A 26,394-nucleotide genomic window follows, 5' to 3' on the forward strand; every position below is an offset into this window, starting at 1 on the left:
TAGGGCCAGGCTTCCTCAGCAAAAAGAGGAGGACTGGCAGTAGTTAGCTCAGGGCTAATCTTCCTCAAAAAAAAAAAAAAGAACAGGACGGCAAGAAGTTGAAACTTTTTAGTAATAATGGCTATAAAGTCAATTATATCTCAATGAAAAAAAGAAAGCATGGCTATAAAAACAATTTGAAGATAATCATAAATATTATATTGACATGGGAAGATATCAATTTAAAAGCAACAAGTTTAAGTACTATGCAGTGTGTATACCATATATATATATATTTGTATTAAATATGTCTAGGTTTTTAATATGGAGGAGAAAAGGCCTGGAAGGTTATACTACAAAAGATTAGCAGCTGTCTTTGGATCATGGGATTATAGTTGATATATATCATATAAAAATATACACATATCCAGAGAAAAATAATTTACTAAAATGTATTTGTATCATCTTTATAACAAAAAGTTTACAGTTGTAAAAAGTAAATAGTAATATATCAGTATGTGTTTATTTATTAAACACTTACTACACAGTTAGCCACATAGTGGGTGCTACAGAAGGACAAGATACACTCCCTTCTGTCAGTAAATTTATACTTGAACTTAAATGCTAAAACTAACAAAGATGAAATAACAGCAATCAATACAAAACAATACTGCAACATTTTGGAGTTCATATTTAACATGCTTGAGAAACTCTAAGAAGGGAAATGCGTGAGGCCCACAGCAGTGAACTGGGACTTAGAGGATAAACAGAACAGAGGGAAAGGGAAAGGGAAAAGCAGAGATCTAACAATGAGGCAAGTCAAAGTGCCTAGAGAGGTCAAGCTTCGAAAAAAGCAGTATGCTTTGTACTGTGGCCAGCTAACCCTGCCTATTTCATTTTCCTAATTTTAGTCCTTATGCACCTTTAAAATATATGATGATCTAGGGAAACAATAGAAAGAATAAATAAATGGGACTTCATCAGACTAAAGAGCTTCTTCAACGCAAGGGAAAACAGGATTGAAACAAAAAAACAGCCCACTAGTTGGGAAAAAATATTTACAAGTTATTTATCTGACAAAGGGTTAATCTCCATAATATATAAAGAACTCACACAGCTCAACAACAAAAAATCAAACAACTTGATCAAAAAATGGGCAGGGGACATGAAAAGACATTTCTCCAAAGAAGATATATGGATGGCCAATAGACACATGAAAAGATGCTCATCATCGCTGATCATCAGGGAAATGCAAATCAAAACTACACTAAGATATCACCTTACACCTGTTAGAATGGCAAAAATAACCCAAACAAAAAGTGACAAATGTTGGAGAGGTTGTGGAGAAAAAGGAACGCTCATACACTGTTGGTGGGAATGTAAACTGGTGCAGCCACTATGGAAAACAGTATGGAGATTTCTCAAAAAATTAAAAATACAAATACCATATGACCCAGCCATCCCACTACTGGGTATCTATCCAAAGAACTTGAAATCAGCAATTCCAAAAGTCCCATGCACCCGTATGTTCATCGCAGCATTATTTACAACAGCCAAGACATGGAAGCAACCTAAGTGCCCATCAACTGATGACTGGATAAAGAAGATATGGTATATATACACAATGGAATACTACTCAGCCATAAAAAAGGATAAAGTCGTCCCATTCACAACAACACGGGTGGACCTTGAGGGTATTATGTTAAGTGAAATAAGCCAGACAGAGAAAGACGAACTCTGTATGACTCCACTCATAGGTGGAAATTAAACATATAGACAAAGAGAACTGATTGGTGGTTACCAGGGGAAAGGGGGGGTGGGGGGCGGGCACCAAGAGTGAAGTGGTGCACCTATAACATGACTAACAATAATGTAAAACTGAAATTTCACAAGGTTGTAAACTATCATAATCTTAGTAAAAAGTTAAAAAAAAAATATGATGACCTAAATACTAGATTTTTATGCCAGGCATATTTAACTAAAATTCCTTCCCTATGTTGACATTATTAGTTGATAAAATAGATTAATGTGCATTTAATGTGCAATCAATGTTTTAATATAAGAGATATGATAGTGGTAATTTATCAAAGCTTTTCATTTTTGGAATCTTTTATTTCAATAATTCTTACAGCGTATCTTCTCTAAAACACCTTTTACCTTCTAATTAATAGCTAGTGAATAAATCAAAATTAATCATTAAAAATTGAGGACTATGGTCACTGGCACTGAGGTATGTTCCTGCTCATCATTTATATCCAAGACATAATTAATTCAAGTTTCAGTTGTTATACAGTACTCAAGAATTCTTTGGTGTATCTTATAAAATTATTAAGAACATCTAGGACTGACTTAACATGTCAAATTATGAGAAACATTATTAAGCTAATCTTTATCTCTGGAGAAAAAGAGATAATGAGTACAAACTTTTCTGTGAGGTGAGAAAATAGCAGATAAACTTCATGCTTGTTTTCTTTCTAACAAAGTTAACCATCTCAAAATTAGGTTCTCATAAATTTAAAAACATTATTTTGTGAAGAACCATAGTCAACAGACTCTTGAAAGTGCTTTTCCATTATTTGTTAAAATCAGTGAAGAAATAAAAAATGATAAAATATTATTTTTTTTGACTAAACAATTACATCAATATAATTTGGCAAGTTATAAGATCACAGAACTTAAGTTTACCAATTCATAGGTTAAATAAAATATACTTCCCTGGAATCCCTGATGGAGAAGGTCATATGCTGGGCAGAAAGATTAAGATTTCAGGATAATGTCAGCAACATGGCAAAGTAAGCTGTTCCCTTTTTCTCTCTTCCTGTGAATTACAACTAAATGAACATTCACTGACTAACAGAGGACAGAATAATTTGTGACAACAATAACTCAGAAGGGGAAGAGAAAGGGGATGGAACCTGGTTAGGCTAATAGACATAAGATGCTATCAGAAAACGGACTATCTCATCTATGAGATCTTTTATATAAACTTCATGGTAACCACTAACCAAAAAAATCACAGCAGAGCCACAATTCATAAATAAAGAGAAAACTTAGGAAACTATCACAGAAAAGCACCAAACTGAAATGACAGTCAGAAATACAAGGGAAGAGAAACAATGAAAATATAGAACACCTAGAAAACCAGAGATAAAATGGCAGTATTAAGCTCTCATATATCAATAATCACTTTAAATGTCAATGGAATGAATTCTCCAATCAAAAGACACAGAGGAGCTGGATGGATTAAAAAATAAGACCCAACAGGGGCTGGCCCCATGGCCTAGTTGTTAAGTTTAGTATGCTCCACTTCATCAGCCTGGGTTCAGTGCATATGGAACATTCTCAAAGATAGACCATATGCTGAGAAACAAGGCAAGCTTCAATAAATTTAAGAAGACTGAAATCATATCAAGCATCTTTTCTGACTAAAATGGTATGAAACTAGAAATAAACTACAAGAAAAAAGCTGGGAAAGTTACAAACATTTAGAGACTAAAGAACGTGCTACTGAACAAACATTGGATCAATGAAGAAATCAAAGGAGAAATTAAAAAATGCCTGGAGAAAAACAAAAATGAAAATGCAACATACCAACTCTTATAAGATGCAGCAAAAGCAGTTCTAAGAGGGAGATTCATACCAATACAAGCCCACCTCAACAAACAAGAAAAATCTCAAATAAGGAATCTTAAACTACACCTAACAGAACTAGAAAAAGAAGAACAAACAAAGCCCAAAGTCAACACATTGAGGGAAATTTAAAAATTAGAGCAGAAATAAATGAAATAGAGACTTAAAAAACAGCAGAAATGATCAATGAAACTAAGAGCTGGTTCTTTGAGAAGATAAACAAAATTGACAAACCCTTAGTAGGACTCACCAAGAAAAAAAGAAAGAAGAATCAAAGAAATAAAATTAGAGATGAAAGAGGAAAAATTACAATGGATACCACAAAAACACAAAGGACTATAAGACAACACTATGAAAAACTATATGCTAACAAATCAGAAAACCTAGAAGAAATGGATAAATTCTTAGATTCATACAACTTCCCCAAACTGAATTGAGAAGAAATAGAGAATCTGAATAGATCGATCACAAGTAAAGAGATTGAAATGGCAATCAAAAATCTCCCAAAAAACAAAAGTCCAGGACCAGATGCCTTCTCTGGAGAATTCTACCAAACATTCAAAGAAGATTTAATACCTATCCGTCTCAAACTATTCGAAAAAATCAAAGGAGATGGAATGCTTCCTAACTCATTCTATGAGGCAAACATTACCCTGATACCAAAACCTAACAAGAGCAAGATAAAGAAGGAAAATTACAGGCCAATATCACTGATGAACACAGACACAAAAATCCTCAACAAATATTGGTAAATCAAATACAGCAATACATTCAAAGGATCATACACCATGATCAAGTGGAATTTATAAAGGGATGCAGGGATGCTTCAACATCCACAAATTAACCAATGTGATACAAGACATTAACAAAATGAGGACTAAAAGCCACATGATCATCTCAATAGAATGCATTTGACAGGATCCAACAGCCATTTGTGATAAAACTTCTTAACGAAATGGGGATAGAAGGAAATTGCCTCAACATAATAAAGGCCATATATGACAAATCCACAGCTAATGTCATTCTCAATGGAGAAAAACTGAAAGCTATCCCTCTAAGAACAGGAAATGGACAAGGATGCCCTCTTTCACCACTCTTATTTAACATAGTATTGGAAGTTCTAGCCACAGCTATCAGGCAAGAAAAAGAAATAAAAGGGATCCAAATTGGAAAAGAAGAAGTGAAACTGTCACTATTTGCAGACGACATGACTTTATATCTAGAAAACCCTAAAGAATCCACAAAAACTTTTAGAAGTAATCAACGAATACAGTCAAGATGCAGGATACAAAATCAACATACAAAAATCAGGTACGTTTCTATATACTAACAACAAACCAGCAGAAAGAGAAATTAAGAATATAATCTCAGGGGCCGGCCCAGTGGCACAGTGGTTAAGTATGCACTGTTCTGCTTTGGCAGCCCGGGGTTCACCAGTTTGGATCCTGGGTGTGGACATGGCACGGCTTGGCAAGCCATGCTGTGGTAGGCGTCCCACATATAAAGTAGAGGAAGATGGGCATGGATGTTAGCTCAGGGCCAGTCTTCCTCAGCAAAAAGAGGAGGGTTGGTGGCAGATGGTAGCTCAGGGCTAATCTTCCTCAAAAAGAAAAAAAAAAGAATATAATCCCATTTCAATTGCAACAAAAAAAATAAAATACATAGGAATAAATTTAACCAAAGATGTAAAAGATCTGTACACTGAAAACTATAAAACGTTGAAAGAAATTGAAGAAGCCACAAAGAAATGGAAAGATATTCCTGCTCTTGGATTGGAAGAATTAACATAGTTAAAACGTCCATACCTTCTAAAGTAATCTATAGATTCATTGCAATCCCAATCAGAATCCCAATGACATTCTTCACAGAAATAGAACAAAGAATCCTAAAATTTATATGGAACAATAAAAGACCCCAAAGCAATCCTGAGGAAAAAGAATGAAGCTGGAGGCATCACAATCCCCGACTTCAAAATATACTACAAAGTTATAGTGATCAAATCAGCCCAGTAATGGTAGGACAACAGACACCCAGATCAATGGCACAGAACTGAAAGCCCAAAAATAAAACCACACATGTATGGAGAGCTAATCTTTGACAAAGGAGCCAAGAACAAACAATGGAGAAAAGAAAGTCTTTTCAATAAATGGTGCTGGGAAAACTGGACAGTCTATTTCCAAAAGAATTAAATTACACTATTATCTTACAAGATACACAAAAATTAACTCAAAATGGATTAAAGACTTGAATGTAAGACCTGAAACCATAAAGCTCCTAGAAGAAAATATAGGCAGTACACTCTTTGACATTGGTTGTAGAAGCATCTTTTCGAATACCGTATCTACTTAAGGAAGGGAAACAAAAGAAAAAATAAATAAATGGGACTTGTTAGATTAACAAGTTTCTGCAAAGCAAAGGAAACCATCAACAGAATGAAAAGACAATCCACCAATTACGAGAAAATATTTGCAAATCATATATCTGACAGGGGTTAATTTCCAAAATATATAAAGAACCCATACACTCAACAACAAGAAAACAAACAACCCAATCAAAAAATGGTCAGAGACGTTCTGCTTCAGTGGCCCAGGGTTTGCCGGTTCAGATCCTGGGTGTGGACATGGCACGGCTTGGCAAGCCATGCTGTCGTAGGCGTCCCACATATAAAAAGTAGAGGAAGATGGGCATGGATGTTAGCTCAGGGCCAGTCTTCCTCAGCAAAAAGAGGAGGATTGGCAGCAGATGTTAGCTCAGGGCTAATCTTCCTCAAAAAAAAGAAAAATGAGCAGAGGTTATGAACAAACATTTTTGGGCTATAATTAACAAGACAAAAAATAACAAATGTTGGGGGCTGGCCCCGTGGCCGAGTGGTTAAGTTCATGCGCTCTGCTGCAGGCAGCCCGGTGTTTTGTTGGTTCGAATCCTGGGTGCGGACATGGCACTGCTCATTAAGCCACGCTGTGGCAGCATCCCACATGCCACAACTAGAAGGACCCACAATGAAGAATATACAACTATGTACTGGGGGGCTTTGGGGAGAAAAAGCAAAAAAAAATAACAAATGTTGGAAAGGATGTGGATAAAAAGGAACCTTCATACACTGTTGGTGGGAATGCAAACTGGTGCAGCTACTATGGAAGACAGCATGTGGATTTCTCAAAAAATTAAAAATAGAAATGGCATATGATCCAGCTATCCCACTACTGGGTGCTTATCCAAAGAACTTGAAATCAACAATTCAAAAAGATTTATGCACCCATGTGTTCACTGCAGCATTATTCACAATAGCCAAGAGATGGAAGCAACCCAACTGCCAATCAACTGATGAATGGATAAAGAAGACTGGATATATAGATGCAATGAAATACTCCTCAGCCATAAAAAAGGACAAAATAGTTTCATTTTCAACAACATGGATGGACCTTGAGGGTATGATCTTAAGTGAAATAAGCCAGAGAAAGACAAACACCACATGATTTCACTCTGATGTGTCAGATAAACAAACACATGGATAAAGAGAACGGACAGTGGTTACCAGAGGGGAAGGGGGTTCGGGGTTGGCAAAAGAGGTGAAGGAGCACACATGCATGGTGATGGATAAAAATCAGACTATTGGTGGTGAGCATGATGCAGCCTATACAGAAACTGATAAATAATAATGTACACCTAGTTTACACAATGTTATAAACCATCATGATCTCCATAAAATAATTGAAAAAAAAATATTTCAGCTTTATTTTCTTAAAGAATACATGTTGAAACCTTGTTTAATGATTATGTAATACGGCATACTGAAACATTCCATAAAGAAATAGGGGGGTCGGCTCTGTGGCCGAGTGGTTAAGTTCACATGCTCCACTTTGTGGGCCCAGGGTTTCACCGGTTCAGATCCTGGGCGTGGATATGGCACCACTCATCAAGCCATACTGAGGTGGCATCCCACATGCCACAACTAGAAGGACCCACAACTAAAAACACACAACTATGTATTGGGGGGCTTTTGGGAGAAAAATAAAATCTTAAAAAGAAAAAAAAGAAATAGAACATCTGCCTATAAACAAATACCAACAATAAATTCTAGCAATGCACATTCATCTAAAAGTATGCCTTATTCAGATGACTAGGAACAGTATTCTGTGGATTATAATTTGGGTGGAAATTTTAAAGTATATCTACTATAAGCAAAATTAAAATATATCTCTAAAATCAGATAGAGTTAACATGATAAAACAATAAAATACTAGCGGGCAACTACTTAATTTTACAAACTAGCAATTTGATGCCCAGAGAGATAAAATAACTTGCCAAGATCATCCAGCTCATTAAAGGTATACTGGAGATTAACAAGTCAAGTCTGCTAACTCTGGGACTAGTTCTCTTTCCATTCTCTTGAATTCTTATATACAACCTTTACAAGAAATACTTTCAAAGAAATTGCTTAGAAGAGATGACATATGAGAAAGTCAAACTGTAAATCTGGAAAGAAGTTCAGATCTTTTTTTCTCTTAAGTATATTTGCATGTAATAACACCACTTCTGTTAAATGAAATTAGTAATAACAATACACATTTTCTACTGCAGCCCTCTTTAGTATAAAATTGTCAAAATTTAAGAAAAGGCATTTAATGTTGAAGGACTTTGGGAATCTGTTCTCAAAAGTTTCTCCTGTTTTTTTAATGTCTCATATAACTTTAAGCATGTAATATTAACTAATTATAGCTAATTCAGTGAAAGTTATTCTCTACAAAATGCATCTGTAAGGAATGCCCAGAGGACTGTTAAGATTCAGCATTCTGTCCGTTAGCCAATCCTCGTTTTAAGAAGGGGGAAAGGGCAGACAGAAGTCTTTCATAAAAAGCATAATCTTCATCATTTTATACTGTAAGGAGAGTCCCATGTGAATGTCTGCATATGTTGCAAATTAGCAAACTACAGAATAAACTCAGGATATATAAGTCCTCTAATTTTTTGTGCCTGTTTGAATTATGTTACTTATGCTACTTTTCACCAGACTCTCTTTGTTGAATAAGGTCCAAGGATCAGTCTATAGAAAACTATCAAAGATATGCTTACTAGCAAGCCGAGTTCCTACACTTCTCTATTCATAATTTGCAATTTAGTGAGGTTATCGTTGACAAAACCCTCCTTGAAGGAATCAAGATTTTTCCAAAGAGATATTCATCACAGTGTTATTCACAATATTGACAAGAGGAAATAAATGTTCATCAGGAGATGGACTAAATATATCCATATGGTCGATTAGTATGTAGATATTAATTATATCTGTAAAGTTTTAGTTAAAAAAAACACCTTACTCTCAACAGAAAATGTCAAACTATTTTTTTTCTGTCCTCTTATTTTTCTCTCAATATATTCTAAATTTTCTACACTGAGCACAGTTTAGTTTGATAACCAAGGGAGGGGAAAGAGAAACAAACAAACAAAATGACTGGGTTATTTTTCAGATAAATCTATCAAAACGTTTTGTATGTGACTTCCTCCACTGCTCCAAGTTTTCCCATCAAGGGATCAGTTTAGAAATCCACTTTTCTTACTTCATCTTCCAGGTAGATTTGCCAATCATTTGGAATTGTTGCATTTTATTATGAGCATTTAAATTTATTTTGTTTTCTTACAAAGCTCAACAACTGTTTAAATAATGTTTGTTAAAATGTTCAGATTCCACTGATTTGTAATGTTTCCATTGTTAGATATTCATAATAATTAAAACCAATTGTGGTCTTATTCTTGACACTTATTCTCGAGCCACTGATAGAACCTTTGCAGCCTCGTGGTACATGTTTTAGTATTTGATATCGGTACTCGGTCTTTGGAGGCAGATAGATTCAAGCTGTTCGACTTAGTACCTGAATGCCCCTGGGTGAGTCTTTTAGTCTTATCTATAAAATGGGAACGTCAAAACGTACCAGGTGGTGTTCTTGTGAGAATAAACCAAAATAAACTACATGTGAATTAAATAAAATGGAATAAAATAAAGTGTTGTAAAACTTTTAGCATAGTGGCCGGAACATAAGCCTTAAATGTATCATAAGCACTAAAATCTTTTTTCCTATCCAGAAGTTTTTTGCCTGGATTGCTCTTTTTCTTTCCCTTACTCTAAGTCTTAGCTCTTGTGTTTTAAATGTCCACTGAGTCCCTTAAACTCTGTAAGACTTATTCCAGCTGCCCCGTCTTCAATTATTAACTCCTTCACTGAACTGTTCAGTACTTAGCATAAGGTACTTTGCAATGTCCTTATACTTAAGTTTTAAGTTTTGATTTTGCCTCCCAAGCTAGATTTTAAGCCGACTAAGATAAAGAGACATGCCTTCTGTGTATGTCCCTCTTAATTTCTCATCTTACTTGCCCAAAGTACCCACATTCACTCCACCCTTCTTCGATGACATTCTGTTTGTGGAGATACCAAATATCTTTACTGCAAATTGCATCTTTGCTGTTGGTTCATAAACACATTTATAGACACATTAAAAGACTTTAAAATGATACAACTAAATAAAAAATGTGGATAGGTCTATCATTTTTTTAAGATAAGCTATAAAAAAGCAACCTCACATCTATCATACTTTACTGATTTCTTAAAAAAATTTACAATCACATTGCCTAGTTGAGTAATTTTGGAAATATGTTATCAAAAGTTTAATGCCAAAATTTTGCTTGATTTTTTTGACGGTGTTACTGTATCTTGGAAAGATAAGAACCAATATTTTTAAAGTTGCACAATTATACTTTGGATGGTGTGTGTCCCTAAGTTCCTCCTCTTCAGGCTTCCAAATAATGTGTCATAGTATATTTGGTATGAAATAATTCACACCAAACAAGAATTAAAAGATCTATTTTTGAACTGATGATATGATCCAAAAATAAAAGAAAAACACATTTTTTAAAAAAGACATAATTAAGTGTTCACACTGAAAATGGGAACAACATTAATGACGACCTAGAAAGGAACATCATCTGGGTTTTAATGTTATTTTTTCTAAGTTCTATCTCATTGTTTGTACCAGTTTTGGGACCAGTTTAATGCCAAAAAACATTAACTTTCTGTTCGGAGCACAGAAAAGCTGTCACATAATTCTAACTAATGCCTATTACCTAAGTGCAGCTATATAGAAGCCAGAATTCTTACAATTTATTTACATTTTCAGAATCTTGGAAAAACTTGTAAGAGGCAGACTCTAACCTTCTGTAGGTTGACTGTAAAACTAAATAAATTATAATTTTTTGGCCCACTTAAAATGGCAAATGGGAAAACATCTGACCTTAAAAAGACAAATAACTTTTTAAACATTGATTCCAAATACAAAGAACCTAGATCTTAGTTTCAAATATTATTCCCTACTCAAATGAGCCAGGGCTCCTTAGAGGAATAGCTGATTTCAAGGCAAAGAAGGAATAAGATGAGCCTGGATCAGCTTGTTATGACAGAAAGTTAAAAAAAAAAAAAAAGCTTAAAAAGAACATGATGGGGCCTTGTCACAAGAATACAGGAACCAACCTAAAGGGGTGCCCACTGGTCAAATCTAGGACAATTCGCACATTAAAACAATGAAAATCATTGATTATATACCATTAGGAAAAAAGAAACTAGAATACATGAGTCTATGGCTCAAAGAGATAGACAAGACAGGAAAGCTCTTGCCTATAGTAAAATGTCAACTGCTGACTGGTAAAGGTAGAGGATATGTGGAGTTGGAAATAACCATTTCGCAACCATTATAACAAAAACTGGCACAGGCAAGAATTAGTCACTAAATGCTAAATGTAGGGGGGCCTGATTAATGAGTAAGAATATTTGCATAGTCTTAAAGTGTCTTCCCACAGATTGCTTCTTAGTTGCAAATGAAAAAATAGCAACTATAAAATGGAGATAACTGACAATCACCTGACCAGGTTACCAAAATTAACATCATCAGTAGGGGGCAGATAGACTTCATATACCTCCTGATGTGCACCCTTAGACAGACACCCTTATAAGGAACACACTTCCTATTCCAAATGTTGGTAGTATGTCAACTGCTGATGTGTAACCTGAATCCAAAGATAAGAGATATCAGAGAAAAAATAAAATGATAAGAATTCTATTAAAAAGGGGCATAGGGATCTGTATTATTAAAAAAAATTATTCTTTCCTCAACAATGAAAGGTTGAGCAACTATTCCAGATGAAAAGAGACAAAAGAGAAATGATAATTAAATTCAGTACATGATTTTAAACTGCATTGTGTACTGGAGGACAAAAAACATGCTATAAAGGACATTATTAGATTAAATGACAAGATTGAAATATGAATGGTGGATTAAAAGTATAATATTGCTGTTAAATTTCTATAAAGTACTGATAACCATACTATGTTTATGTAAGAGACTATACTTATTCCTATGAAACACACACTGAAGACTTTAGGGCAAAGGAAGATGACGCATGCAAATTTCTCTCAAATGGTTCAGAAAAAAATTTGTGTGTGTGTGTGCGTGTAAGGAGAAAGAGGGAGTGAGGTAGGGAAAGAGGGATTGATTATAATAATATTATTTATGATAATAAAGAAATGATACAAAATATTAAAAACAGGTAAATATGGATAAAGTGTACATAGATGTTTACAATATTCTCAGAACTTTTATGTCAGTTTGAAATTATTTCCAAATAAAAAGTTTGAAAAATATCCAAGAATTACTAGAACCTCTTCATAAATACCTGAAATAATGTCTTCTTGTATTGCTTTCTGCCAGTTTATCTGGGTTCCTAGAACTTCTTTACACTTGCTATATTGTCTTTTTTTTCAGCTTTATTGAGGTATAATTGACAAAACTGTAAGATATTTAGAGTGGTGATTGGATGTATGGATACATTGTGAAAGGATTCCATCAACTAGTTAATTAACATATCACCTCACATACTTATCTCTTTTTTTTGATGAAAATTTACTCTTTAGCACATTTAATTATGGAATACAGTGTTATCAACTATAGTCACCATGTTTTACTGTAGATCTTCAGACCTTTATTCATCTTCTAGCTGAAAATTTGTACCCTTTACCAACCTCTCCCTATTTCCCCAAACCCTTAGGCCCTGGCAACCACCTCTCTCTATTTCTGTGAGTTTGATTTTTTTTTTTTTAAGATTCCACATATGAATGATACCATGCCATATTTCTCTCTCTCTTTCTGGCATATTTCACTGAGCATAATGCCCTCAAGGTTGATCTATGTTGTTGTAAATGTCAGTACTTCCTTCTTTCTCATTGCTGAATAATATTCCATGATATATATGTATCACATGATATATATATCAATATATGTATCACATCTTTATCCATTCAACCATTGATGGACACTTAGGTTGTTTCCGTATCTTGGCTATTGAGAATAATACTGCAATGAACATGGGAGCGCAGATATCTCTTTGATACTGTTTTCATTTCCTTTGGATGTACACCCAGAAGTGGGACTGCTGGATCATATGGTAGTTCTATATTTAATTTTTTGAGGAACTTTCATACTGTTTTCCATAGTCATTGAACCAACTCACATTCCCACCAATGGTGCATAACAGTTCCCTTTTCTCCAGAGTCTTGCGAATAGTTACCTCTTGTCTTTTTTATAATAGCCATTCTTACAGATGTGAGGTAATAGTTTGGTTTTGATTTGCATTTCCCTGCTTATTAGTGATGTTGAGCACCTTTTCATGTACATGTTGGCCATTTATATGTTTTCTTTGGAAAAATGTCTATTTAAGTCCTTTGCCCATTTTTCAATTGGATTGTCTGTTTTTTTGCTATTGAGTTGTATGAGTTATTTATATATTTTGATATTAACCCCTTATCAGATATATGATTACAAATATTGTCTCCTATTCTGTAGGTTGCCTTTTGATTTTGTTGGTTTCCTTTGCTGTGCGGAAGCATTTTACTTTCATGTAGTCCTACTTGTTTAGTTTTGCTCTTGGTGTCAAATCTAAAAAGCACTGCCAAGACCTTCATCAAGGAGCTTACTCCATAAGTTTTCTTTTAGGAGTTAATTTGGTTTTAGGTCTTACATTCAAGTCTTTAATCCATTTTGAATTTATTTCCGTATATGGTGTAACATAAGGTTTTGTTCTTTTGCATGTGGCTATCCAGTTTTCCCAACACCATTTACTGAATGGATTATCCTTTCACCATTGTATATTCTTGGCTCCACTGTTGCAAATTAATTGACTATAAATGCATGAGTTTATTTCTGGACTCTGTATTCTGTTCCCTTGATATATGTGTCTGTTTTTATGCCAACAGCATACTGTTTTGATTACTTTAGTTTTGTAATATACTTTGAAATGAGGAACTGTGATGCTTCCAACTTTATTCTTCTTTCTCAAGATTACTTTGGCTATTTGGGATCTTCTGTGGTTTCATATGAATTTTAGAATTGTTTCTCTTTGGGTGAAAAATGCCATTGGAATTTTGATAGGGATTGCATTTAATCTGTAGACTTTTTAGTATGGATATCTTAACATTATTGTTTCTAGTCCATGAGCATGAAATATCCTTCCATTTATTTGTATCTTCTTCAAGTTCTATCATTAATGTCTTACAGTTTTCAGGGCATAAATCTTTTCCCTCCTTGGTAAAGCTATTCCTAGGTAACTTATTCTTTTTCATGCAATTATAAATGGGACTGTTTTCTTAGTTTTTATTTTTGATAGTTCGTTGTTAGTATATAGAAATGCAACTAACTTTTGTGTGTCAATTTTGTATCCTGCAAGATTACAGAATTTATCAGTTCTAACATTTTTTGGTAGTCTTTAGAGTTTTTATATATACTATCATATCATCTGCAAATAGAGACAGTTTTACTTCTTCCTTTCTGGTTTTGATGTCTTATACTTGCTTTTCTCGCCCAATTTATCTGGCTAGGACTTCCAGTACTATGGTGAATAAAAGTGGCAAGAGTAGGGCCAGCCCTGTGGCTGAGTGGTTAAGTTCACATACTGCTTCAGTGGCCCAGAGTTTCACCAGTTTGGATCCTCGGCACAGACCTAGCATCACTCATCAAGCCAAGCTGAAGTGGCGTCCCACATATCAGAACTAGAAGGACCTACAACTAGAAGGTACAACTATGTATTAGGGGGCTTTGAGGAGAAGAAAAAAAAAGAAGAAGATTGGCAACAGATGTTAGCTCAGGGCCAATCTTTAAAGAAAAAAAAGTGGCAAGACTAAGAAGTGACTTCTATTGGATCTTATGGGAAAAGCTTTTAGCTTTTCACCATTGACTATGATGTTAGCTGTGGACTTTTCATATATGGCCTTTATTATTTTGAAGTATGTTCCCTCTATACCCAGTTTGTTGAGAGTTTTATTATCAATGGATACTGAATTTTGTCAAAAGCTTTTTCTGCATTTATTAAGATCATACGATTTTTATCCTTAATTTTGTTACAGTGATATGTCACATCATTGATTTGCATGTCAAGCTATCCTTCCATACTAGGAATAAACCCCATTTGGTCATGGTGTATGATCCTTTTAATGTATTGTTGAATTCAGTTTGCTAATATTTTGTTGAGGATTTTTGCACCGATGTTCATCAGGGATATTGGCCTGTGTTTTCTTTTTCATGGTGTCCTTGTCTGATTCTTGTATCAGGGTAACGCTGGCCTTGTAATATGAGTTTGGAAGTGTTCCCTTCCTCTTCTATTTTTGGAAGAGTTTGAGAAGGATTGGTATTAATTCTTCTTTAAATGTATGTAAATTGACCAGTAAGGCCATTTGGTCCTAGACTTCTCTTTAGTGGGAGGTTTTTGATTCCTGATTCAATATCTTCACTAAGAATTGGTCTATTCATATTTTATATTTCTTCATGATTTAGTCTTGGTAGGTTATATGTTTCTAGAAACATCTATTTCTTCTAGGATGTCCAATTTGTTGGCATGTAATCCTTCATAGTAGTCTCTTATGATCCTTTGTATGTGTGTGGTATCAGTTCTAATGTCTCCTATTTCATTTCTAATTTTGAGTCCTTTTTCTTTTTTCTTGACGAGTCTAGCTAAAAGTTTGTCAATTTTGTTTGTCTTTTCAAAAAGATAGCTCTTAGTTTCACTGATCTTTTCTATTGTCATTTTACTCTCTATTTTACTTATTTCCACTCAGATATTTATTTCTTTCCTTCAACTAACTTCAGGCTTAGTTTGCTCTTTTTCTAGTTCCTTAAGGTATACACTTAAGTTGTTTCCTGGGAAGCTGCCATTTTTCTTTATGCAGGTGTTTATCACTACAAACTTCCCCCTTATTTCTACTTCTGCTTCATCCCATAAATTTGGTATGTTGAATTTCCGTTTTCATCTGTCTCAGATTTTTTTAATTTCTCTTTTGGTTTATTCTTTGACCCATTGGTTGTTCAGTAACATGTTGTTTAATCTTCACATATTTGTGAATTTTCCAGTTTTCTTCTTGTAATTGATTTCTAGTTTCATACTTTCGTGGTTGGAAAAGAAGCTTGGTATGATTTCAGTTTTCTTAAATTATTAAGACTTGTTTTGTGCCCCAACATATGATCTATCCTAGAGAATGTTCCATGTACACTTTTGAAGAATGTGTATTCTGCTGCTGGTGGACGGAAGGTTCTGTACATTTCTGTTATGTCCATCTGGTCTAACATGTCATTTAAGCTCTATTTTCCTATTGATTTTCTGTCTGGATGATCTATCCATTGCTGAATGTGTGGTACTGAAATCCTATGCTATTACTGTATTGCTGCCTTCAGGAAAAAACAGATCTGAAGATCTGTTAATATTTGCTTTATGTATTTAGGTGCTCTGATGTTGGGTGTACAAATATTTAAAATTGTTAAATCCTCTTGATGAGATGACTGCTTTATGATTAGATAATGACCTTTTTCATCCCTTATTACAGTTTTTGGCTTGAAGTCTTTTTTTTTTTTTTTTGGAGATTTTATTGTTTTCCTTTTTCTACCCAAAGCCCCCTGGTACATAGCTGTATATTCTTAGTTGTGGGTCCTTCTAGTTGTGGCATGTGGGATGCCGCCTCAGCGTGGTTCGATGAGCCCCGCCATGTCCGCGCCCAGGATTCGAACTGATGAAACACTGGGCCGCCTGCAGCAGAGCGTGCGAACTTAACCACTCGGCCACGGGGCCAGCCCTGGCTTGAAGTCTATTTTTGTCTGATAAGTACAGCTACTCTACCTTTCCTTCGGTTTCCATTTGCATGGAATATCTTCTTCAGTCCCTTCACTTTCATTCTGTATGCATCCTTAAGACTGAAGTGAGCGGTAAGTAGCATATAGTTGGATTTTATTTCCTTATCTATTTAGCCATACTATGTCTTTGGATTGTAGAATTCACAGTCCATTTACATTTAAAGTAATTATTGATCAGTCTGTACTTAACTGTTGCCATTTTTTAAATTATTTTCTGGCTGTTTTGTAATTCCTTTGATCCTTCTTTCCTCTCTTACTCTCTTTTTTTGTGATTTGATGATTTTCTGTAGTGGTATGCTTAGATTCCTTTTTCTTTGCCTCCTGTATATCTACTAGAGGTTTTTGCTTTGTGGTTACCATGAGGTTTACATAAAACAACTTACAACAGTCTATTTTAAGTTTATAGCAAGTTAACTTTGAATATATTATAAAGCTCTACATTTTTACACTCTCCATTTTATGTTTTCGATGTCACAATTTACACCTTTTTATGTTGTGTATCCATTAACAAATTACTGTAGTTATAGTAATTTTACTACTTTTCTCTTTTAATCTTCATATTAGCTTTATACATGATTAAACCACCAGCTTTTCAACATTAGATTACTCTGAAATTTACTATATATTTACCTTTACAAGTGAAATTTATACTTTACATTTTCCTGTTATTAGTTAGCACCCCTTCATTTCAGCTTTAAAAAGTCCGCTTAACATTTCTCATAAGGCTGGTCTACTGGTGATAAATTCCTTTAGCTTTTGCTCATCTGAAAAACTCTCTCTCCTTCAATTCTGGTTTTTTTGTTTGTTTGTTCTGTGAGGAAGACTGGCCCTGAGCTAACATCTGTTGCCAATTGTCTTCTTTTTGCTTGAGGAAGACTGTTGCTGAGCTAACATCTGTGCCAATCTTCATCTATTTTATGTGAGATGCCGCCACAGAGTGGCTTGATGTGTGGTGCTAGGTCTGCACCTGGGATCTGAACTTGCAAACCCCAGGCTGTTGAAGCAGAGTGGGTGAACCTAACCACTAAGCCAACGGCCAGATCCTCTCTTTCAATTCTGAAGGACAATTCCATGTGGAGTATTCTTGGTTGGCAATTTTTTCTTTCAAAACTTTGAATACATCACCACTCCCTTCTGGCCTGCAAGGTTTCTGCTAAAGAATCTGCTCATAGTCTCACAGGGGTTACCCTTTAAGAACAAGTTGTTTTTCTCTTGCTGCTTTTAAGATTCTCTCCTTGTCTTTAACTTTTGACACTTTAATTATGTGCTGTGGTGTGGGTCTCTTAGGGTTCATCTTGTTTGGATCTCCCTGGGTTTCCTGGATCTAGATGTCTGTTTTCTTCTCCAGATTAGGGAAGTTTTCAGCCATTATTTCATCAAAGTTTTCTGTCCCTTTCTCCCTCTCTTCTCCTTCTGGGACCCCTGTAATGTGAATGCTAGTCTGCCTGATATTGTACCATAAGTCCTATAAACTATCTTCATTCATTTATATTATTATATTATATATTATATTTATTATATAACTATAAACTATCTTTATTCATTTTCATTCTTTTTTCTTATTACTGTTTTGATTGGGTGATTTCCACTGCCCTGTCCTCAAGTTCACTAATCCCTTCTTCAGCTTCATCTAGTCTATTATTGAATCCCTCTATTGTATTTTCCAATTCAGTTATTGTATTTTTCAGCTCTGTGACTTCTATCGGTACCTTCTGATATTTTCTATTTCTTTGTTGAAATTCTCACTTTGTTCATTCATTCTTCTCTTGAGCTTGGTGAGCATCTTTATAACCATTATTCGGAACTCTTTATCAGGTAAATCACTTATCTCTAGGTCATTAAGGTCTTTTTTCCTGAGGTTTTACCTTGTTCTTTCACTTGGAACATATTCTTCTATTTCTTCATTTTCCTTGACTCTCCGTGTTGGTTTCTGTGCATTAGATAAAACAGCCACCTCTCCTAGTCTTGAAGGAGTGGCCTCTTGTAGAAGATGAAACTTATCGTTTAAGCGTGCCCTAGCTCTTGGTTGGGCAAGCTCTCAACCTTTGTGCTCTCAAAGTTCTGTGATTGTACAAGCAGCATGGTTTACTCTTAGTACTCCTGGCAGCTGAAGGTGTGCCAAGACATGTCAGTGTCTAAAAGGGGAGGATCTCAGTCAGCACCTAGATTCATGATAACTGAAGTCTCAGACAGCAGCTTTTAATATATGCAAATATCCCTTTTTCAGTGAAAGACTTGGAGATGGGTGTTTCTGTATGCTCTCTTTGCACTGAGCCCTGGAGGGGATAGCCAGTGAAGAATTTTGTTTGCTATAGTCCTGTTGGTCTGGAGCTCAAGCCCTGCTGTCCACCAGAGCCAAGGGATTAAAGGGGTGCATTCCTTGGGTGGCAGCTGCAAAACCTGGGGTGCCAGAGTGCACAGCTCCTTCCAATGAGAAAGCAGGGAACTGGAGTGGGCCAGAGAGAAAATGTGGAGACAGCACCTGCTGGCCTCCTTATTCTCTGGGAAAGACCAGAATCAGGCCCTAGATGCGAGCTACACTGGAAACCTGACCCAGGAAGCAGCTTTTAAAGTATGCAAATAGGGCTTTTTCAGGGAAAGAATGGGAAAAGGATGTTTCTCTCTGCTCCCTCCATGTTGAGCCCTGGGGGGATAGCCTCATCGAATCCTTTAAGAACTCTTTCTTTGTTTGCTATAGTCTGGTGGGTCTTGTGGACATAAGCCCTACTGGCTTTCAGAGATAGGTGTCTTGGGGGCCCAACCCTCAGGTGGAAGTCTTAAAAGCTGGGGGCTAGATGTTGGGTCCAAACCCTTTGATACCGGCTCAACACAAGGTTGACATAAGAGAAGCCATATTGTAGAAAAGAAACTATATTGTAACTTTAAATGACCTCTGACTAACTAGCCCAGACATGCTCTATAGATTTTGTGGCCCCTCTCAGCTGCTTTAAGGTGATAACTTGTGTTCTTTTGAGTTCCTTAGGAATGTGATGACGCCCCCCCCCCCCCTCCGGCAGAGAGCCTATGCTGATAGTCATCATCAAGGACAACTGAAAGATCAGCGTATAGGGCAGCTGCTCCATTCTCTGATGCATATCCAGTAAAAACAAAGGACTATCAGGAACTGGGACCAGATGTCTGCCCCACCCAGAGACCAGCCACCACTCCCACCTGGATACTGGCCCCATACGTAATTGGCCTGTAGTCTTTGTTCTGTGAGATGATTCTTTCGGACGTGAGTTGGCCATCTTCCCTCTTGCTAGCAAGCTGTAATAAAGTCCTTTGTCTCCTACCACCTGCCTCCTGACTATTGGCATGTCTTGCGGCAGGCAGACAAGCCCACTTGGGTGGTAACACCTTCACGCCTCAGGGAGAAGCTGGGAGTTATAACTTCCTTCCCAAATGCATGTCACTGTCCTGGATGTGGGGTTTATGGCGAGAGTGTGTCTCAGCCTTTCCTACTCATTTCACTGTGAGTGCTTTCTCATTTGCCTGATGTGTAGGAGTTGCTCAGCTAGTTTTTGGATTTCTTTCAGAGGGAACCATTCTGTGTGTAGCTGTAGATTTGGTATGTCCATGAGAGGAAGTGAATTGAGGAGCTTCCTATGTGACCATCTTGGACTAGACCCCACCTTAATGTATTACTTTTCTGTTGGTTTATTTGGGGCAAGAGGAGTTGGTAATTAAGGAGAGAGAAAGGGGAACCTAAATAATCACAATTAGTTTCAGTAGACAATTCTTTGGAATTGTTAAGAGGTACCCTCAAGAACATGGAAATAAAAGAAAATATTGCATTCTCAATACTTAAATATTAAAGATCAATATAGAAATGAAAGGTCACCTAAAAGAGATAGAGATGTTCTTGGCTGGAGAGCACTCTTTCTTATTTAGACTGAATTGATCCAATGGGAATTTGATCAGCTATTTGTTGGCAACATCCACCCAAACACTATCCAGGACAGAGATGACTACAGTCATAGACTTTTAACTTTTCTGTCCCCATTGACAACATAATCTCTAATTTCAAACAGCAACAATGGTCTATGTTAATCTGGCAGCTATTAAATATTTGACATAAAATATTCTTTAGTTTGATTCCACAATCAAAATGCTTCTGATTTTTATATGGCTTCTCACAAAGATCTGACAAGGAATGTGCTGATAATGAATATTTTGTTCTTTCTAACCCTGGAAATTAATAGACTAGCATGCTGCTTTTAATACATCACTAATGAGCTTGGATAATGTGAGTCTGTACCATGAAAGGTGATTTGCCTCCTCTTATACAGAAAAATCAAACTTCTGCATCTAGAAAATTCAGATCTTGGAGTTATATTAAACTAACCAAAACAACAAATGCTCCTTTGTCAGGCCATTTCAGAAAGCAATCCTTTTCCCCAGTGGTGAAATACATTCGTCTGCATCCAGCAGAAAGTACAGCAGATAATGCAGACTGGGTCACTCAAAATCCTCCCAACTCTCTCATAGTTTCCTTCTTACACCACAGAGCCTTGAAAGCAAAACAAACAAATAACAATAACAAAAAAGTTGTTTTTCTAATTCCTTTGCAGGGGGGTGGAATCTGCATGCAATCTGACTTCCAGAAGGAAACCACCCACATGAGACAAAGCAGAAGTCACCAGTGCGAGACAGTGGCTGAACATAGGAGACTGAATTTTTCAGGGTAACAATTGTGAAGGTTGTTAGTGTCTGGTACCCAGTCTCATCAGTGCCACGTAGTCAAAGGTAGCAAAAGTCTGGTTTCTACTAGAACAGCCCTAAGCTAGGTAGTTCCTATTACCCAGAATTGGTTCCCTGCTCACCCCTCACCCATGAAATTACATAAACTACCCAATACATTGTGATAAATCCTTTTCCATATAAACTAGGAAAGTACATCCAGTTGTCTGAAACTAACAACCCCAATTAATTCTCTTAAAGACCCAGTATTTTTAATTTCTATGGTTCTAGCCTATGAATTTCGGTTCCATCATGTTGATACTACACCACTACTAATAATGAGTTGACATTTACTTGGGTGCTTAAAGATTAATATCATGACTTGTGATAAGTGATTTACAAACATTTTGATTAAATGCTCTACGTCCTGTGAAAGATCCCTCAGGAGAAGGACTGACAGGGAAAATCATAGGTTCACTATGAGAGGATACAAATCTTCTTAATATACCAATTCACAGATATGCTATTCTTAGAAATATTCAGATTATGATCAGTATTTTAAAAGAGAGCAATTAAACTTGAACAGTAACTTTACCTTCTTGCTCTCTTCTCTAACAGTACAGTACCTCAGTCTTTTTAAAGCAGCCCATAGAAGTCAAACTTGCAGTTGTAACAAAAACAAATATGGCATAAAAAAAGATTCCTAAATGTTGTCCTTTTGACTGTACTTGGCTAAAAAAGTCGTACCTGAAGATTGATCTCTGCCTCATAGAAGGTTAGGCATGAGCAGTAGTGTCGGTCTGAGTCAATATCTGTCAGGACCACCACAAAAAACGTTGGTTGCTTCCTCTCTCTGGACAGCTGCCACCCGCTGGGCTGACAAAACTAAATGGGATAGGAAAAAAATAATCACATTTTAAAAGTATAATGAAAATTTACTATTTGTAAGTTTCTGAGAAATGTTAAATGTTCCCCCATTTTAAAAGTTTCCAGCTGATGTGATATGCTACCTTTGCCAATAAAAAAAAGTACAGATTCATAACGTAGAACACTTTCACTAATGTGCATGTACATTTTATGAGGACAGCCTAGATTTTTTACAGGTGTCACTCATTCTGAGACCTAGGTTGGTATATGTAGGATGATAGCACCAAACAGAAAGCTTTCCCCCATTAGAACAAATCATGAAATAAGTTGAAGATAAAGTGCTAAGGATCTATCACTGATGGAAAACAGAATTATTTTAAAATTCCTTCATTAATCCAAGAGTCTTCAATGGAGTACAAGGAAAAAGATACCTTGTTCATCAAGATAGACCACATTCTGGGCTATACAATACACTTTAACATATTTAAAAGAATAGAAACCATACACTGTATGCTCTCAGACCACAACAGAATTACACTGAAATAAACAACAGAAAGATAGCTGGAAAATCCCCAAAATACCTGGAGTTAAACAACACACTTCTAAATAACACATAGGTTTACATGTTATCTCAAAAAAATAGAAATCTCAAAAGAAATGAAATCTCAAAAAAATTTTACAGTATTTTGAACTAAATGAAAATGAAAATACAACTTATCAAACATTTGTGGGATTCAGCAAAAAGCAGAGGGAAATTTATAGCCTTGAACGCATGTATTAGAAAAGAAAAAAGATCTAAAATCAATAATTTAAGCTTCTATCTTAGCAACTAGAAAAAGAAGAGTAAACTAAATCCAAAGTAAATAGAAGAAAAGAAATAACAAAATCACAGCAAAAATCAATGAAATTGAAAACAGAAAATCAACAGAGAAAAATCAACAAAACCTGTAGCTGGTTCTTCAAAAAGATCATTAAAATCAACAAGCCTCTAGCCAGGCTAAGAAAAAAGAGAAAAGATAACAAATTACTAATAGTAGAAATAAAAGAGAGAATATCACTACAGATCCCATGGACACAAAAAGATAATAAAAGAATACTATGAACAACTCTACACACATAAATTTGATAACCTAGATGAAAGGAACCAATTCCTTGAAAAGACAAAATCTGATAAAACTCATACAAGAAGAAACAGACAATCTGAATAGGCTTATATGCATTAAAGGAAATTGATGAATCAATAATTAATAATCTTCCAAAACAGAAAGCACCAGGCCCAAATGGGTTCACTGGTGAATTCTACTAAACATTTAAGGAAGAAATTATACCATTCTCTACAATCTTTTCCAGAAGACAGAAGCAAAGGAAATATTTCCTGATTCATTCTATGCAGCCAGATTACCCTAATACCAAAACCAGAAAAAGAAATTACAAGAAAAATACAGACCCTATGAACATAGATGCAAAAATCCTCAACAAAATATTTACAAAGTGAATCCAAGAATGAATGAAAAGAATTAGAGACCATGACCAAGTAGAATTTATTTCAGGTATGCAAGGCTAGTTCAACATTTGAAAATGAATTAATCACATCAAGAAACTAAATAAGAAAAAAAAAAAAAACAGAATCATATCTATGGGTGCATAAAAAGTATTTGAGAAAATCCAACACCCATTCGTAATAAAAACTCTCAGCAAACTAAGAAGAGAGGGGAAGTTCCTTAACCTGACAGGGAACATTTACAACACTCACAGCTAACATCATACTTAAGAGTAAGAAACTAGAAGCTTTCTCACTAAGATTATGAACAAGGCATGGATGTCTCCCCTCATCACATCTTTTCAAAATTGTACTAGAAGTCCTAGCGAATGCAATCAGACAAAAAAGGGAAATAAAAGGTACACACATGGGAAAGGGAGAAATATAACTTTGTTCACGGATGACATCACTACCTATGTAGAAAATCTGAAAAAATCAACACAAAAACTTCTGAAACTTTCTGGAAGTAATAAGCAATTATAGCAAGGTTCCAGGATACAAGGCTTATATACAGAAGTCAATTGCTTTCCCATGTACCAACAAGAACAAGGGTTACTTGAAATTAAAAATACAATACCATTTATACTAGTACCCTCAAAAATGAAATACTTAGGTATAAATCTAACAAAATATGTACAAGATCTACATGAGGAAAACTAGAAAACTGACAAAAGAAATCAAAGCGTAAATAGTGATATATTTCATGTTCACGAATAGGAAGACTCAATATTGTCAAATGTCAGTTCTTCCCAACTTGATCTATAAACTCAATGCAATCCTAATCAAAATCCCAGAAAGTTATTTTGTGGATATTAACAAAATGATTTTAAAGTTTATACTGAGAGGCAAAAGACCCAGAATAGCCAACACAATATTGAAGAAGAATGAATTCAGTGGAGTAACACTGTTCAACTTCAAGACTTACTATAAAGCTACAGTAATCAAGACAGTGTGGTATTGGTGAAAGAAGAAACAAATAAATCAATCAAACAGAACAAAGAACCCAGAAATAAACCATACAAATATAGTCTACCAAACTTTGACAAAGGAGTAAAGGCAACGCAATGGAGAAAAGATAGTTTTTTCAACAAAAAGTGCTGGAACGACTAGATATTCACATACAAGAAAATGATTCTAGACAAAGACCTTACACTCCTCACAAAAATTAGCTCAAAGTAGATCATACACCTAAATGTAAAACGGAAAACTATAAAACTCTTAGAAAATAACAGGAGAAAATCCAGATGACCTCTGGTTTCGCAATGACTTTTTAGATGCAATATCAAAACAATGAAGTATGAACGAAGTAACTGACAGGCTACAGTTTATTAAAATTAAAAACTTCTGCTCTGTGAAAGACAGGGTCAAGAAAATGAAAAGACAAGCCAGGGATAGAGAAAATATTTGCAAAAGACATATCTGATAAAGTAATGTCATCCAAAATATACAAAGAATTCTTAAAACTCAAAAATAAGAAAATGAACAACCCAGGGCCCATCTCACAGCCAAGTGGTTAAAGTTCCGTGTGTTCCACTTTGGCAGCCTAGGTTCACGGGTTTGGATCCTGGGCACGGACCTGTTCCACTCATCAGCCATGCTGTGGAGGCACCCCACATACAAAATAGAGGAAGTCTGGCACAAATGTTAGCTCAGGGCTAATCTCCAAGCAAAAAAAAAAAAAGAGGAAGATTGGCAATGGATGTTGGCTCAAGGAGAATCTGCCTCATTGAAAAGGAAAGGAAAGGGAAGGGAAGGGGAGGGGAGGGAGGGGAGGGGAGGGGAGGGAAGGGGAGGGAAGGGGAGGGAAGGGAAGGGAAGGGAAGGGAAGAAAATGAACAACTTAAATGAAAAATAGGCAAAGGTCTGAACAGACACCTTACCAAAGAAGATATACAGAAGGCAAATAAGCATATGAATAGATGTTCAACATCATGTCATCAGGGAACTACAAATTAAAACAAGATACCACTACACACCTATTAGAATGGCCAAAATCCAAAACACTGACAACGCCAAGTACAGAAAGGATGTAGAGCCACAGGAATTCTCATTCTTTGCTGGCGGGAATGCAAAATGGTACAGCCACTTTGGAATAGAGTGTGGCATTTTCTTACAAAACTAAACATACTCTTAGCATATGATCCAGCAATTGTGCTGCTTAGTATTTACCCAAAGGAGCTGAAAACATACATTCACACAAAAACCTGCAAGGGATGTTTATAGCAGCTATATTCATAATTGCCAAAACTTCGAAGCAACTAAGATGTCATTCAGTAGGTGAATGGATAAATAAACTGCGGCACATCCAAGACAATGGAATATCATTCAGCACTAAAAAGAAATGAACTATCAAACCATGAAAAGGCATGGAAGAACCTTAAATATATATTACTAAGTGAAAGAAGCCAATTCACAAGGGCTACATATGGTATGATTCCAAGTATACGACATTCTGGAAAATGCAAAACTATGGAGAGAGCAAAATAA

General features: G+C 35.6%; 1 protein-coding gene across 8 annotated transcripts in view; it reads right to left on the minus strand.

Moving 5' to 3' along the window:
• The window catches only part of SBF2 (SET binding factor 2), a 473,818-nt gene that overhangs the window by 237,956 nt on the left and 209,468 nt on the right, over nucleotides 1–26,394 (minus strand). For all 8 annotated transcript variants that reach the window (XM_070626327.1, XM_070626330.1, XM_070626325.1 and 5 more), the window contains one exon: nucleotides 22,248–22,385. In XM_070626327.1, coding sequence (XP_070482428.1) covers nucleotides 22,248–22,385 — 138 coding nt within the window. The remainder of the gene's footprint in view (nucleotides 1–22,247; nucleotides 22,386–26,394) is intronic.

The sequence above is a fragment of the Equus przewalskii genome, chromosome 6 (genome assembly GCF_037783145.1).
Source record: "Equus przewalskii isolate Varuska chromosome 6, EquPr2, whole genome shotgun sequence".
NCBI lineage: Eukaryota > Metazoa > Chordata > Mammalia > Perissodactyla > Equidae > Equus > Equus przewalskii.